Source organism: Macaca mulatta, chromosome X (genome assembly GCF_049350105.2).
Source record: "Macaca mulatta isolate MMU2019108-1 chromosome X, T2T-MMU8v2.0, whole genome shotgun sequence".
In the NCBI taxonomy this organism is placed as follows: domain Eukaryota; kingdom Metazoa; phylum Chordata; class Mammalia; order Primates; family Cercopithecidae; genus Macaca; species Macaca mulatta.
The window spans coordinates 47,930,669-47,948,693 of NC_133426.1; the positions used below are offsets into that span (position 1 = coordinate 47,930,669).

The following is an 18,025-nucleotide window of genomic DNA, read 5'->3' on the forward strand; positions in this document are numbered from 1 at the left end:
GTGTCTGAAGTACAGTATCAAATCGACTAAAGGGGGACAAGTGGGTTTGATGACTCAGAGCATTCTCAGTATCTAAAAATCTCTTACTGAAAAAGCCAGTGGTATAATTTATTCATGTTAAAATTATTTATCAATAATCTAATATGTCTCATGTACTGTACTAGGAATGGAAACATCTGTAATTCCTACCCTGGGCAAGAATAATGTCTGAATTATGCTAACGCTAACTTGTAGCAATAGATTGTCAAATATAGTGACTAAAATAGTAAAGAATTGCATTTCCCTCTTATAGGAAACCTCATTGCTCATGATTGTTCAGGAATCCAATCTCCTTCCAACACACATTACTCCACCATCTCTTAGGATTTTTGTGGGATCTGCGTGCTTGACTCTGTGTTTCTGCCAAGTCCAGGTTTTAGTAAGCAAGAAAGTAGAAGTGGGTGTGGAGAAAACATGCCTGTGGTCTCAATGCTCCCATCTGAAAGTGGCACCGTCATTTTCTCTCACATTCTCTTGATGAGAACGTTGTCACATGGCCACACTAATTTCAAAGGAGACTGAGAAATGCTCTATGACTGGGCATCCGTATGCCTGGATGCTACTCTGTTAAATGCAAAAGAATGGGGGAACAGATTCTAGTGGATAGCTTTCAGTCTCTACCACAGATGACTTGTCTTCTCTGCTATTTTTTGTTATATATATATAATGTAGGTCCAAGAAAACAATTATACCTGGATGGAGAGTTGGAGTGTAGACATCTATTTATTGTTTGTATAGGTTAGGATGGCTATGACTACAATATTTTTATAGACATGAATAAATTATTTTTATCACATGAATTTTGTATTTTTACTGATAAGCAAAATTAATGAGGATTTAGAATTGAAAGCTAATGAGTACTTAAACTCCAAGCGTAGGCCCTCCTAGGTCTTTCTCCTGAAAACTTTTGTATTATCAATCTTCTGTCCACCCTACCTAATAGCCAAGCTTCCTACCAAAATAGAACTAGACTGCTTATGTTGAACGCCAGCCTCCAACTCTTAATAACCATGTTGTATGGCAAATTATGTAACTGTCATGAGCTTCACTTTTCTTATCTACAGAAGGTGGATAGTAGTAGTAGATACCTCACAGGACCTCTGAAAGGATTAAATGAGTTCATATGTACAGTCATGGACCACATAATGATATTGAGTGCCTTAAGATTGTAATGAAATTGAAAAACGCCTATCACCTAGTTACATCACGGCCATTGCTGCATTGTAGTGCAATGCATTACCTTTTCTATGTTTAGATATGTTTAAACATACAAATACTTACTATTGTATTATAGTTGCCTGCAGTAGTCAGTACAGTCACATGCTATATGGGTTTGTAGCCTAGGAGCAATATTCTATACCATATAGCCTAGATGTGTAGTAGGTTATACCATCTGGGTTTTTATAAGTACTATATACTCTATGATGTTTGCACAACAACGAAATCGCCTAATGACAGCTTTCTCAGACAGTATCCCTGTTGTCAAGCAATGTGTGACTGCATATATTTCTTAGAACGGTGCCTGGAATGTTGTGTCATGTAAGAGTTTGGCACATAAAAGTGCTATATATGTATTTCCTGTCATCATTGTCATCATGAGATTTACTGATTTCCATGTGTTCAGCTTGTATTAGCTTATGTGTACCTTTTAATCTCTTGTGGTCTATTGTTTGTGTCAATTTTACTTTTTCTTTCTCTTTTTAGATGGGAAATTTGGAATTAAGCCTTCCCAGAAAAGAATTTCTGGAAAATCTACACTTCATAGTGAAATGGAGGGTGAAGATACAAGAGATGATTCATTATACTCCATTTTAGAAGAATTGTGGCAAGATGCTGAACAGATAAAGAGATGTCAGGAAAAACAAAACAAACTTCTGAGTCACACCTCTTTCCTCAATAAGAAAATATTGAATACAGAGTGGGATTATGAATATAAAGACATTGGAAAATTTGTTCATCCAAGCCCAAACCTCATTCTTTCACAGAAAAGACCCCATAAACGTGATTCATTTGGGAAGAGTTTTAAGCATAATTTAGACTTACATATTCATAATAAAAGCAATGCAGCAAAGAACCTGGATAAAACTATTGGGCATGGTCAGGTTTTCACCCAGAGCTCTTCTTATAATCACCACGAAAATACACATACAGGAGTGAAGTTCTGTGAACGTAATCAATGTGGAAAAGTCCTCAGCCTCAAACGCTCACTCAGTCAAAATGTGAAATTTCCCATTGGAGAGAAAGCAAACACATGTACTGAATTTGAGAAGATCTTCACCCAGAGGTCAGACTTCTTTGCTCCTCAGAAAATTCATACTGTGGAAAAACCTCATGAGCTTAGCAAATGTGTAAATGTTTTTACACAGAAGCCACTACTCAGTATATATCTGAGAGTTCATAGAGATGAAAAACTCTACATATGTACTAAATGTGGGAAGGCCTTCATCCAGAATTCAGAATTAATTATGCATGAGAAAACTCATACTAGAGAGAAACCCTATAAATGCAATGAATGTGGGAAATCATTTTTCCAGGTGTCATCTCTACTCAGGCATCAGACAACTCATACTGGAGAAAAACTCTTTGAATGCGGTGAATGTGGTAAAGGCTTCTCCCTGAACTCAGCCCTCAATATACATCAGAAAATTCACACTGGAGAGAGACATCACAAATGCAGTGAGTGTGGGAAAGCCTTTACCCAAAAATCAACACTCAGGATGCATCAGAGAATTCATACAGGAGAGAGGTCCTATATCTGTACTCAATGTGGGCAGGCCTTCATCCAGAAGGCACACTTGATTGCACATCAAAGAATTCATACTGGAGAGAAGCCTTATGAATGCAGTGACTGTGGGAAATCTTTCCCTTCTAAGTCACAACTCCAGATGCATAAGCGAATTCACACAGGAGAGAAACCCTATATATGCACTGAATGTGGGAAGGCTTTCACCAACAGGTCAAATCTCAATACTCACCAGAAGTCTCATACTGGAGAAAAGTCTTATATATGTGCTGAATGTGGGAAGGCCTTCACCGACAGGTCAAATTTCAATAAACACCAGACCATTCACACTGGAGAGAAACCCTATGTTTGTGCTGATTGTGGGAGGGCCTTCATCCAGAAGTCAGAGCTGATTACACATCAGAGAATTCATACTACAGAGAAGCCTTATAAATGTCCTGACTGTGAGAAATCCTTCTCCAAGAAACCACATCTCAAAGTACACCAACGAATTCACACAGGGGAGAAACCATATATATGTGCAGAATGTGGGAAAGCCTTCACTGATAGGTCAAATTTCAATAAACATCAGACAATTCATACTGGAGATAAACCGTATAAATGCAGTGACTGTGGAAAGGGCTTCACCCAGAAATCAGTTCTCAGTATGCATCGCAATATTCATACATGAAAGTAATCCTGTTTCTTGAAAATGAGAGCCTTATAAGGCTGACAAAGGTCAGGTCTAACTATATATTACAAAATTCATCCAAGACAGATCCTATATGAATATGTTGTATAAGGAAAAGCGTCAGGCTATCTAACTTCAGATGGAAAAAATTATTCAGAAGAAACTCTCTTAAAAATGCATTGACGGAGAGAGAATTTGCACAGCCTCATGAAATATAGTAGAAGTCATACTGAGAAAAACGTTGTCAGGAAAAGCCTTCCTATAGAAAGTATTATAAGTCAAATTGTTACCAAATTATTTATAGGAAGGATAATGCAAAATTATGTAAATGATGGTCATATTTACTGTGTTATATTAAGCAATTTAAAGTGATAACAAAATGAAAGGTAGTGCAGCAAAATAATATAACTGATTAGACCTACTGTCAGTTCTATAGGGTGTTTGTGGCAGAACACAGTGCATAACAGGAGGAATATTAAATTTTTTTTCAAATTTATGTCCATCATAAATTATGATGGACATATTTATGTCCATCAAATGTTTCTTATTGAATATGTCTATCAAATATGTTTCTTACTGAATATTTCTATCAAGTGAATCCACAATTTAAAAGTCACTTTGGTTTTATATATATATATACATCTGCAGATATAATTTTATAGGGATACACAAATATAATCCTATCATTTGTACTCGTTTCCATGACTTAGTATTCTTGTTTGTTTTCATTGTGGTACAATGCAAAGTAGCCACAGATTCCTCCCATCCCAAGTAGCGTCTCTTTATCTATTACTTGACTTTGAACTTAGCCATGTGACTTTCTTTGGCCAATGGAAATTAGCAAAGAGAATCAATAAGAAGCTTGAGAAGTGTGCAAAGCCTGCCTTGAAGCTTACCCTCTCTTGCTGCTCTTTCCAAACTTGAAAAATCTCAAATTGCCCTACTGGGGGGTGAGGAACCACCACATGGAGCAGTGGTGAGCCAGCCTGGCTGAGGCCCCTTAGACCAAGTAGCCTGCCAATTGTCAGAATTGGGAGTGAGGTTTTCCAAGACCTCTAGTTCCAGCTGAGCCAGCCTAGCCCAGAAGAGCCATACCAGTTATTCCAGCCAATTTACAGAATTGTGAGATAAATAAAATGAGTATAGTTTTAAGCAACATAAGTTTTGGGGGTAGTTTGTTGTACAGAAAATGCTAAGTAATATTTGAAAGTATATGTTTGGGGGAGGGGGCATAGTGGACCAAAACGTGACATGTGGCATTGGCTTTGGGTCTGAGTGGCAGGTAGAAACTGGAAAAACAGTGAGGAAAACTGTTTTTCCTCAAATAACAAAGGTTGGATAGGTGACAACCCATGTTATTTAGTAGGGAAAAATATAGAAAAACAGTTATCACCATACTCTGTGGGAAGATAGAGAATGGACCAAACGAACTTATGGATCTGGCTAAGGAGATTTGCAGCAGAATATGGGAAGTATCAGCTTGCTTCTTTTAGCTGCATATGGTAAGATACAGAAAGAGAGAAATGAACTAAAGAAATAACTGTTTCTTTGGCAAGCAGAATTCAGAATACGGAAAAGCCAAGGATTGCTGGGTTGAAAAATAACGGTTTCACATCGCTAGTTTCTCCAGCTATCTAAATATTCTCAAGGTAGATAATAGCCTCAGGGTAAAGATCAAATCATGGTTGTATCTGTAAGACTCTTTATTACAATGTGTGAAATAGTTCAATTGGTGCTTAGGAGACCATCTCAGCTAAATTTAAGGGCTTCTAAAAATCATGACATTGTCCCATAGAAGCCTGACATACTGCTCAAAGTGGAGAGAGACCTATCTTAAAAAGAATTGCTGATGTGGCATTTGGGAAAAGGAGTAGATCCAAACCAGATTCATAGGAAACTCACAAAGTTTTTAATAGAGTTTTACTAGTAAAACCACCTCCAGGTTGGACTTCCAGGGACTGCAACAGTTCAAAATGAAAAGTGGCCTCTGGATTCCCCTCCCTAACTTCTATGAATAGGATACAAGCTGAGAAAGTTACTCAGATGCAAACATGGTCCATTTCTTATGGAAAATGAAGGACATCTCAGAGGGAAGACCCAAGAACAATATATTAAAATGGACTGGGGAGCCATCCCAGGGAGAACTGTGCCCTAATCAAGAAACATTATCTGCCCCTGGAGCCAAGGGAACTGACAACATTTGCTCTGTGGGATTTCAGAATTGTTATGGAACAGTGACTGATATGTGCCTCTTGGTCTTCCTCTTTTTGAATGGGAGTGTCTATTATAGTTATCCTGTACCTATCTCACCATTGTATATATTGGGTGTGTGTTGGGGGACATATAACTTGTCATTTAGCTCACAGGTATCTGGATCAAGAAACTGAAAAACTGTACCCAAGGAACCTCAGCCACAACTGAACCTGTTACAGAAGACTTGAGATCCTGGATTGGAACTTGATGCCACAATTTTGGATGAGAAATTTGGAGGTCCTGGAATAGGGGTGAACATATTTTGCATGGGGTGGTAATGTGAATAATTTGTGACCAGAAGACACACTGTGTTAGGTAGAAAAATGCTACAGATATCTTCATCCCTATATATGTATCCTTCTTCAGTCTTCATTTCTCTTTGTGTTTCAGTTAGGATAATTTCTGTTGATCTATCTTCAAATCCACTGATGTTTTTTCCCTTACCCTGGCTCTGTCAAGTCTACTGATAAGCCCATTGAAGGCATTCTTCAACTCAGTTATGTTTTATTTTTATTTCTAATATTTCCATTTGATTCTTACAGTTTTCATATATCTGCCAAAATTCCCCATCTTTTCATGCATGTTCATGTTTTCCACTATATCCTTTGTCTTAGTCAGTTTGAGCTGCTATAATAAAGCACCATAGACTTGGTGGCTTATAAACAACAGAAATTTATTCCTCACAGTTCTGGAGCCTGGAAGTCTGAGATCAGAATCTAGCATGGTTAGGTCTTGGTGACGGCCCTCTTCAAGGTTGCAAACTGCTGACTTCTCCTTGTATTTTCCCATGTCTACAGCTAGAGAACTCTTTGGGATCCCTTTTATAAGGGCACCAATCCCATTTATGAGGTCTCCACCCACATTACCTAATTACCTCCCAAAGGCTTCATTCACCTCCTAATACCATCACATTGAGGATTAGGATTTTAACATATGAATTTTGGGGAGGATGCACACACTCAGCCCATAATATCCTCTAACATATTAATCAGTTATTTTAAACTCCCTGTCTGATAGTTCCAACTACTAGGTCAACTGAGTCTAGGTCTATTGATTGCTTTGTCTCTTGATGGTGAGTTGTCTTCTCTTGCTCTTTTGCATCTAATAATTTTTGGCTGAATGTCAGATGTTGTATGTAGGATAGTAGAAACTGAGGTAAACAGTAGTTATTCCTGGAAATAGCCATGGTTGCCCTTTTGATAGGCCATTAGCATGGGGAGATTGAATCCATCTAATCAGGAGTTGGGCTGAGTTTGTGTTTCTTTGTTGCCAGTGTTACCTTTGCTGTACCATAGACTTAAAATTCCTCTAATGTTATCTTATGCTTGAGGTAGGCACTGGTTTGCCCAGAGAATTTTTATTTTTCCCAGACCACACTTGCCTTTAGGCCTGTAGGCCTTTCCTGTGTGCCTGCATCTCAGGGAGGGTCTCGCTCCATGTTATTGCCTCTACGTTAGTAGTAGACAACTGTTATTACTTGGTTCTTGCTGACCTGGTGAGTTGGGGGCAGGGGTTTTCCTGGGCCAGCCTTGGTTTTTGTCAGGCCCCGAATCCCTGGGTCTTGAGGGTGGGATATTTTAGTGATCCTGCCCTCTTCCACTGGTAGAAGGCCTTTAATCATCTGGGCCCAGGATGATATCCTGCCTTTTTATCATGGGTAGAATTTTTTTTTTCCATTTCCCTCGCTCTAGTCACAGTGAATCTTCACCTGTGTCCTGAGGGCAACAGGGTTTGCTGCACTTCTTTTAGTGGCTTAAGGATTTTGTTCTGTAGGGGAGTAGGGTTCCACTGGAGCTTTGTGCCATTTCTATATTAGCAGCAGCCCCCTTGCAGGCCTACCCCATGGAGGTAGACTTTCTCCAGTCTTCTTCCTTGCCCCCGTGTTTCTTGAGAGCACTCAGTGGATGTCTATGGAGAAGTGCCTGCAAGTAGAGACCAACTACCCTTAGGTCTACAGCTCTCATGAGTCTCCCGCACTCAGCCTTTAGCAATTCATTAAAAATTCTTGTTGAATTCTTACTGCTTATATAGTGGCCTCATCTTCCTTCCTGCTGTACCACAGATGACCGAGGAGAGGCACTTGTCTTTTATTATATTTCAAGCTAGTTGGTTGCTCTGTAATCTTAGCTCTCTGATGGGTTCAAGAAAACTTATGTTTTTGCAGATTACCCAGCTTTATTCTTGTTATAGAGATGGGAGCAGTGTTCTTTCCGGATGTCTACATGCTAGGCAGAAACTAGAAGTCTGGACAGTCTCCATTGTCTCCTACTATCCGAATATATGCCCCTTTTCAGTGTGACTTTGCCACTTTGCCCATCAAGAGGTAGAATCTATTTCTTCAACCCCTGCACCTGGGCTTGGCTATTTTGTTGGCCAATAGGACATTAACAAATATGATACAAGCAGAGACTTGAGAAGTGCCTGCACAATGAGGCTTGCCCTCTTTTGCAGCTCTTTGGAATCCTGAGCCCATGTGTGGAAAAGCCGGAACTATACTGTTGGAAAATGAGAGAGATCACATGGAGCAGTAATGGAGCAAAGACCAGCCATCCCAGTTGAGATACCCTACACCAACCAGATTTTCAAATGCCGGACATGTGAATGAAGCTACCCTAGGCATCCAGTCTTGGTCAAGGCAACTTTGGCTGGCAGTCTCTGAGATGACCCTGAATGATCCCCACCTCCTGGTATTCACACTCTTATATAATCCCCTCCTCTTGAGTTTGGACTGGAATTAGTGTCTTGGTTCTAGTGAATAGAATGAGGCAGAGGTAATGGGATGTCATACCCAAGATTAGTTACAAAAAGACTGTGGCTTCCATTTTGGGTGCTTGGTTACTCTCTCAGATGGCTCATCATAGGGGAAACTGCTGCTACATCATGAGATAGCCCTGTGGAAAGGCCCACATGTGTGAACTTTGAAGCATATCCTCCCCTACTTGAGCCTTTAGATGAGGACCACAGCCAGATAGCTTGACTGTAAGCTAGATAGCTTGATTCATGAGAGACCTTCAGCCAGAGGCATCTTTTGAGCCACACTTGAATTCTTGACCCACAGAAACTGCAAGATAATAAATGTTTTAAGCTGCTAAATTTTAAGTAATTTGTTACACAGTAGTAGGTTAATAATACACTGGCCCAGATTAGGAAGGTTCTGCCATTCGTCCCAGCCATCCCAAACAACTACCAGAATAATGGATTAAAACGTTTAATTGTTTTAAGTCAGTAAGTTTTGGGTGGCATGATAACAACCCAGCAAAAAGCTAACTGATACATTCATTATTTATTGCATTTCTTCCTCCACTATTCTTCCCTAACAGAAAACCAATACTAATAAACTACTGTGAACACTTCACTTTCATGTTTTAATCTCTGCTCTGTGCTCATAATCATATGTAGACATACATATGTTCCCATGCCTGTAATCAGAAGTTATATAAGGATTGTTTCCTTTGATTTTCAAAAATCAGATCATAACATACAACCATCTCTGCAGCTTGCTTTATTATTCTTCAACAATATTTCTTTTGAACGGTTGCATGATAGTTTATGGGGTGGATATACAGTAATGTATTAAACTATTTGCATTGTTAAAACTTATTCACTCCCATTTGCAACCCTTTTTAGTCACTGGGAACAATGCTGTTAAAAATATTAAAAGATAGTTTGCATAGTGGTTAGGTAGATAGGCTCAGGAAGCCATCTGCCAGGGTTTCAATCCTCACTCTACCAATTTACTAGCTTATGTGACGTTGGGAAGGTTAGTTAACTTCTCTGTCCTGATGATTTTCATCTATAAAAGATGTACACACTAGCACCTACCATAGATTTGACTAAGAAGCATATTTCTTTCCTAGGCCTGCTATAACAAAGTACCACAATTGGGCAGCCTAAAACAGCAGAAATTGTCTCATAGTTCTTGAGACTGGAGATCTGAATCATGGTGTCAGCAGGGCCATGCTCCCTCTGAAGGTGCTAGGGAAGGAACTGTTTCATGCCTCTCTCCTAGCTTTTGAGAGCCTCAGGTGTTATTTGGCTTATAGATGCATTATTCCTATCAGATGGCTGTTTTCTCCCTGTGTTTCTTCACATCATGTTCCCTCTGCGTGTCCGGCTCTGTTTCCAAATTTCCCCTTTCATAAGGACACTAGTTATATGGGATTGGAGTTCACTTTAATGGCCCCATTTTAACTTAATTACCTCTGTACTCTATTTCCAAATAAAGTTATATTCTGAGGTTCTGGGGATTAGGATTTCCACGTATCTTTTTTTGCAGGTACACAGTTCATTAACAAGAAGTTAATGCATATTGTGTAGAGCTCTTAGAACTATGCATGGAGAGAATTTCTTAATGGGTATTAGATACACCTCACTTCCTGAGCTCGCATAGGTCCCCCTACAACTCTGTGTGTTTGGGACATTGAGGTGGGATTTGAGAGCTTGTTTCCGGCATCTTAGTGTCATCCAAATAAAGAAAATGTAGGGAGTAACAGGAAAAGCAGGCGTAAGACCGAAGCTTGTGCTTTGGGTTGAGAAGGATGTATCTATAGAAGATAATGAGAAGGAGCAGCTAGAGAGGTAAAAACATACCAGGTGAGCAAGGGGCTCATAGAAACAGTGTTTTAATGGAGGACTTGTCCAAATTGGATGTCAATTCATATGAGGATGGGAAAATTGGTTCTTGATTTTGTGACACACAGGTTGTTGGCTTTGATGAATGCTATTTTGGAAGTAAACAAAGCAATTGAGCAAACTCAGAGGAATTTCTGAATTCAGGTAGTGTTACTTCACCATAAAGCAATTTTTCTCATAGAAAAATATCAAGCTGTTGGACTAGATTACACTGTCGTTTGGGTTATACTGAGAAATGAGAGTTGGCTAAAGTAGAAATTACATGAGATTTGGAAGGTCAAAGGGAAGGAGCAACTATTGCTGTGAAAGTCTTTGAGATTAGAGACAGTGAAGGACAGATGCAGAGGTACCCAGCAGGTTCCAATTTTTCCTATCTTCCACTCTATATCCAGCCCTTCTTTCCATCTTCCAGCCCTGCTGACCAACAGTAGCCCCAGGTCTACCACTAGATGCTTGGCTGCAGGCTCACAAAGGCTTCTAATGGACTTCTCCATCAGCTTCTCTTGGCAGTCGCACATCAGCAGCTAGATGTGCCTGGCTTTTCAGATTTTCCTGGAAGCTCTGATTTATCCACCTATGCTAATATCTCAAAAGGGCTGGTTTAGTGATTTCTCTAGTCTTCTAACTCCCACTTCTAAACCTTCCCCAGCTACTTCTATAAATTTTGCATGAATCCCTTATTCCATAATACTCATAGTTATTATGCTTCCCTGATTGACATATTTATACTTTCTTTGCCTGAGAATTTGGTAGATGCTGCTCTTCTAAAATTGAGTGATATTATTGAGAAGTCTTAGACAAACTTGCTCTCTTTTTTCTTGTACATAATGTGCCTTTCTGCCCTATGATTCTTTTTTTATTCTTGAAGTTAAGGATCTATGGAAGCATATGCTTTGGTCCTGATCTTTGTGTATTAATTTTACCTAAGTTATAGTGAGCCATTCCAATCATTCATTTCAGGGAAGTTTTATTTTGCTTAACATTTTTTTTCCGATCCATTTCTTCTCTTCTTCAGGGACATCAATTATGCATATGTAAGATGTCTTTGCCATCTTCTACATTCATTTTCTGCCAATCAACATTCATTTCACATCATTATTCTTTTCAGTTTTGTGTGATTGACTCTAGCCTTCTCTTCAGAGACAATTCTCCTTGAATCTCATGTTCTTCATGTTTAGACATTAACAAGCAATTTGCTCAGATTTATTTACATTCCAGGATAGTAAAGATAGAGAATGTCTCCCTCCCTGGAGATTTTCCCAGAGAAGATTTGGTTGCATTTCAGGTTAATAAAGATTATATATATATGCCCAAAGAAGAGGACAGACAATAAAACAATGTAACATTATTTCCCCCACATCTTAATTATGTATATTTTCAATCATGTAGAAATATTGAAAACACAGTACAACCTATATAACATCCATCTAGATTTAACAATTTATATGTAATTTTTCCTGAAATATCAGTGGTAAGTTATAGATATAACATATCCATAAATAATTGAGCATTCATCTCCTAAAAATAAGGACATTCTCGCACATACCTGGAATATCATCATCAGTCTAACTCTATGATATATCTAGTCCATTTCCAAATTTCTCCCATTGTCCCCAAAACATATTTTACAGTTTTAATGAGGTAGAATTCGCATACAATAAGTGGAACTTGTTTAAAGTGTACAATTTGATGAGTTTTGACATGTGTGCACCTTTCCAACCATCACTACAATACAAATAATGAACATATCCATCACCCCAAAAAAGTTTCCTTATGCCTTTTTGTCATCCAGTCCTCTTTCCCCACATCCTTCCCGCATCCACAGGTAATCACGGATTTATTTTCTATTGTTATAGATTAGTTTGCATTTCCTACAATTTTATACACATGGAATAATACTATAAGCACTCTTGTTTGGCTCCTTCCATTCAGCATAATTAGTTTGAGATTCATTCATGTTGTTATATGCGTCTATGTTCATTCCTTTTTATTGCTAAGTGTTACTTCATTATATGGACATATCAGAATTTGTTTATCCATTCATGTTTTGATGGAAATTTATATTTCTAGCTTTTGGCTATTACAAATAAAACTGATGTGAACATTTGTTTACAAGTCTGTGTGGACATAGTTTTCATTTCTCTTGAGTAAATGCCTAGGAGTGAATGGCTTAGTCATATGGTAGGTATATACTTAATTATTTAAGAAATTGTCAAACTGCTTTCCAAAGTGGTTGTACTATGTTACATTTTTACCAACAGTATGTAAGTGCTACAGTTGCTTCATTGGGTATGATTATTATTTTTAATTTTAGTCATTTAATGGGGGTGTGGTGGTATTTCACTGTGGTTTTAAGTGACACTTCCCTAATAAGTAATGCTGTCGAGCATCTTTTCTTGTGTTTATTTACCATCTGTATACCATCTTGGTTGATGTATCTTTTTAAATATTTTGCCCATTTGTAAACTCAGTTATTTGTCTTATTATTGAGTTGTAAGTGTTCTTTATATATCCTAGGTATATGTTCTTTGTTGGATGTATATTTTGCAAACAGTTTCTTCTAGGTTTGCCTTTACATTTAAATAACATAAGACCAAAAGTTTTTAATGTTAACAAGTCCAATTCATTTTTGTTTCCTTTTATAGTTCATGCTTTTTTGGTCATGGTTAAGAAATTTTTGCAAAGCTCAAGGTCATTAAGATAAAAGTTTTAAAAAGGATTTATCTTATGCCTTCTTCTAGAAGTTTTAAAATATTGGCTCTTATATTTGGTTACCTAATCCATTTTTATTTAATTTTGTATATGATGTAAATCCTTTCCAAAGATAAGGATTTAGGTTGATTTTGTTTTGCATATGGCTGTCCAGTTGTTCCAGAACCATTTGTTGAAAATGATAATGCATTGGATTGCCTTGATATTTTTATTAAAAAATTAATTGGTTGGTTCTATTTCTGTTTTAGTTTTCTATTATGCCAGTACCACTACTGCCAGTACTTACACCATTACTGTAGCTTCTGTATTACTGTAGCATTACTCTTTTCTGTAGCTTCATAAGTCTTGAAGTCAGATCATGTAAATCCTCTAACTTTATTCCCCTTTTTCACAGATGTTTTGGCTATTCTGGTTTTTCTTTGAATTTCCATATAAATTTTATTTTATTTTATTTTATTTTATTTTATTTTATTTATTTTTTTTTTTTGAGACGGAGTCTCGCTCTGTCGCCCAGCCCAGGCTGGAGTGCAGTGGCGCGATCTCGGCTCACTGCAAGCTCCGCCTCCCGGGTTCACGCCATTCTCCTGCCTCAGCCTCCCGAGTAGCTGGGACTACAGGCGCCCACAACCGCGCCCGGCTAATTTTTTGTATTTTTAGTAGAGACGGGGTTTCACCGTGGTCTCGATCTCCTGACCTTGTGATCCGCCCGCCTCGGCCTCCCAAAGTGCTGGGATTACAGGCGTGAGCCACCGCGCCCGGCCTCCATATAAATTTTAGAATCAACTTGTCAGTTACTATTAAAAGCCTGCTGGGATTTTGAGATTGAACTGAATTCATAGATCTATATGGAGAGAATTGACATCTTAATTACATTGTTTTCATATCCATAAACAGGATATATGGTTCCATTTATTTAGATCTTTAATTTTTCTTAGAAGTGCTTTGTGGTGGCTGGGCGCGGTGGCTCATGCCTGTAATCCCAGCACTTTGGGAGGCTGAGGTGGGCGGATCACGAGGTCAGGAGATTGAGATTCAGACCACCCTAACTAGCATGGTGAAACCCCATCTCTACTAAAAATACAAAAAAATAGCCAGGCGTTGTGGCGGGCGCCTGTAGCCCCAGCTACTCAGGAGGCTGAGGCAGAATGGTGTGAACTGGTGAGGCGGAGCTTGCAGTGAGCCGAGATTGCGCAGCTGCACTCAAGCCTGGGCGACAGAACGAGACTCCGTCTCAAAAACAACAACAACAAAAAAGAAGTTCTTTGTAGTTTTCAAGTATACAAGCCTTAGACATATCTTGTCAAATTCATCTCTAAATAATTCATATCTATGCTATTTTGAATGATACTAGTTATTTTTAATTTCAATTTCCACTATTTCTTTGCTAGTACATAGAAATATAATTCACTTTTATGTGTTGATCCTGTATACGATAACCTTGCTAAACTCACTTATTATTTCTAGTAATTTTGTAGATCCTGTAAGCTTTTCTACACAGACAATCGTGTCATCTGTGAAGTGTGATAGTTTCACTTCTCCCTTTCCATTATAGGCGCTCTTTCTTTTTTGGTCTTATTGCATTGACTAAAACCTACACTATAATGTTGAATAGAAGTGGTCAGAGTGTATATATTTGCCTTTTTCTTGATCTTCAGAAGAAAACATTTAGTCTTTCACTATTGAGTATGATATTAGCTCTATGTTTTTCATACATGATCTTTATCAGGTTGATGAAGTTACCTCTATTCCTAGTTTGTTGATAGTTTATCAGGAATAGGTGTTAGATTTTGTCAAATGTTTTTTCTCCATCGAGATGATCATATAGTTTTTCTTTTTTAGTTTGTTAATTTTTTGAATTACATTGATTATTGATAGTTAAACAAATCTAGTATTCCTGGAATTAAACTCTTCTTGGTCATGATGTACTACCATTTTTATATTTCACTAGATTCACTTTGCTAAAAATTTTAAGAACTTTTGCATATATGTTTATGTGGGATACTGGTCTATAGTTTTCTTTTCTTGTACTTTCTTTGTCCACTTTTGGTATCAGGGTAATGCTGGGCTCACAGAATGAATTGGGAAGTGGTACCTCCTCTGAAAGAGTTAGTGTGGAAATGGTATTATGCCTCCTTTTAATGTTTGATACAATTTTCCAGTGAAGTCATTTGGTCCTAGAATTCTTTTGTGAAAAGGCTTTTAACTACAAATTCAATTTCCTTAATAGTTAGGAAACTATTCAGGTTGTCATATTCTTCTTCATTAAGCTTTGTTTGTATATTTCAAAGAACTTGTCTATTTTACATAAGTTGTCTAATTTAGGAACATGAAGTTGTTTGTCACATCCCCTTTTTATCTGTAGAATTGGAAGTGATGTCTCTTCTCTCATTCTTGATATCAGTAATTTGTGTCTTCTCTTTTTCTCTCCTTATCAGTCTGGCTAGCAGTTTCTCAATTTTATTGATTTTCTCAAGAAGCTTTTAGTGTCCTTGATTTTCTCTATTGTTTTTCTATTTTGGACTTTATTGATTTATGTTCTTTTCTTTATTATTTCCTTTTTCTGCTTATTTGACTTAAATATGCTCATTTTTGGCCAGACGTGGTGGCTCACGCCTGTAATTCCAACATTTTGGGAGGCCGAGGTGGGTGGATCATTTGAGGTCAGGAGTTCAAGACCAGCTGGGGCAACATGGTGAGACCCTGTCTCTACTAAAAATACAAAAATTAGCCAGGCATGGTGGCGCATGCCTGTAATCCCAGCTACTCAGGAGGCTGAGGCAAGAGAATTGCTTGAACCCGGGAGGCGGAGGTTGCACTGAGCCGAGATCACACCACTGCACTCCAGCCTGGGTGGCATAGTGAGACTCCGTCTCAGAAAAAAAAAAAAAAAGTGCTCATTTTCTAGTTTCTATGGTTGAAGCTGCAGCCACTGGTTTGAGATTTTCCTTCTTTTGTAGTATAAAATTTTAGTGATATAAATTATCCTCTAAGCGCTCATTTAGTAGCAACTCATGTACTTCGATGTTTTTACACTTTTACATTGATACTATATTGTAATGATATTTTTACATTGTTTTTACATTTTGATTCATTGAAAATACTTCCTAACTTACCTTAGGATTTCTTCTTTGTCCCATAGGTTATTTAGAAGTATATTATTCAGTATGCAAATATTTGAGTGTTTTTTATTTATCTTTCCCTATGATTTATAATTTGATTCCATTGTGGTCAAAGAACATACTTTATAGGACTTGGATACTTACACATTAACTGAGATTTCCTCTATGGCCCTGAATATGGTCTGTATTGTTAAAAAGTTCCATGCATACTTATAAAGAATATGTATTCTACTATCATTGTATGACATGATCGATAAATGTGAATTAAGTCAAGATTTTTGATAGTGTGGTTCAAGCCTTCTATAGACTTACAGATTTTCCTATACAGTAGTCCCCCTCTTATCCACGGGGGATATGTTTCAAGACTCCGAGTGGATGCCTGAAACCATGGATAGTACTGAACCCTATATACTATGCTTTTCTGATCTGATAACCAAGATGGCTACTAAGTGACTAGCAAGTGGATAGCATATTCAGCATGGAGATGCTGGAAAAATGGAGGATTCACTCCCAGGCAGGACAGAGTGGGACGGTGTAAGATTTTATCATGCTACTCAGAACTGTGCACAACTTAAAACTTACGAATTTTTAATTTCTGGAAATTTCCCTTAAAACTTACAAATTTTTAATTTCTGGAAATTTCCCTTTGATATTTTTGGACTGCAATTGACTGTGGGTAACTGAAACTGTGGAAAGCAAAATTGCAGATAAGAGGGGACTACTGTATTTATTCTATCAATTATTGAGGTAGAGTTATTGAAATCTCTAACTAAAATTATATTTTTTCTATTTCTCCTTTTAGTTATACTAGTTTATACTTTGTCTATTTTGAAGCTCTGTTATTGAGTACACAAGCATTTAGGATTGTGAAGTCCTCTTGTTAAGTAGACACTTTTATCACTATGGAATGACACTATTCTGGTAAAATTCTTGCATTACAATAGCCACTCCATTTTTCTTTTTCTCAGTTTTAGCAAGTATGTATTTTTCCACTACCTATCTACATATCTTCTTATTTTAAAATGATTTTATACTTACAGAAGATTTATAAAGGTAACAGAGTGTTCCCATATACCTATCAGTCATCTTCCCCTAATGTTAACATTATACAAAATCCTGATAGATTTTCTCAAAATTAATAATAGTATTAATTAAACTACATACTTCATTGAGATTTCCCTTGTTATTTTATTACTGACTGTGAGTTTGGAGGTCCCAAAGACTACCTTCAGATTCAATAATTCACTAGAAGGACTCAGAACTCTGAAAAGCCACTATACTGACAGTTACAGTTCATTACAATGAAAGGATACACACTGAAATCAACAAGGGCTTCGAAGAGGCACATCAGGCAGAGTCAAGAGAGACCAGGCATAGAGTTTCTAGTTGTACTCTCCCAGTAGAGTAATGCAGATAGCACTTATTTCTACCAGCAATGATGTGTGACAATACATATGGAATATTGCCAACCAGGCAGATTACCTGAGCCATGTCTAGAGTTTTTATTGGGAGTTGGTTACATAGACATGACTGAGTGCCTGCATTGCTGACCTTAATTCTCCAGATCCTCCAGAGGTTAAGTGATACTGCATGGCTGAAGACCCCAGGTAACCAAGGATATTCTTATCAAGCAGGACATTCCAAGGGCTTAGAGGTTACCTCCTAGGAGCCAGGAACAAAAAGCCAAAACTTCTTTGAGCAAGATTAATCCTTTACTGCATACTGACCCTTTTCTGTTCCAGGATCCAATCCAGGATACCACATTGCACTTAGTTGTCATGTTTCCCTAGTCTCTTCCAATCTGAGACAGCTCTTGGTCTTTCTCTGTCTTTCATGACCTTGATGCTTTTGTGGAAT

The 18,025-nt window shown here is 37.8% G+C and overlaps 1 protein-coding gene across 13 annotated transcripts in view; it reads left to right on the top strand.

Moving 5' to 3' along the window:
- The window catches only part of ZNF81 (zinc finger protein 81), a 92,617-nt gene extending 80,165 nt beyond the window's left edge, over positions 1-12,452 (top strand). For 9 of the 13 annotated variants that reach the window (XM_077988631.1, XM_077988629.1, XM_077988630.1 and 6 more), the window contains one exon: positions 1,744-6,377. In XM_077988631.1, the coding sequence (XP_077844757.1) occupies positions 1,744-3,452 (1,709 nt within the window). In that variant the 3' untranslated portion in view covers positions 3,453-6,377. Of the gene's footprint in view, positions 1-1,743 lie in introns of all 13 variants that reach the window. The other 4 variants (XM_077988634.1, XM_077988633.1, XM_077988637.1 and 1 more) reach the window with 3 other exon arrangements.
- Positions 12,453-18,025: the final 5,573 nt, after the last annotated feature.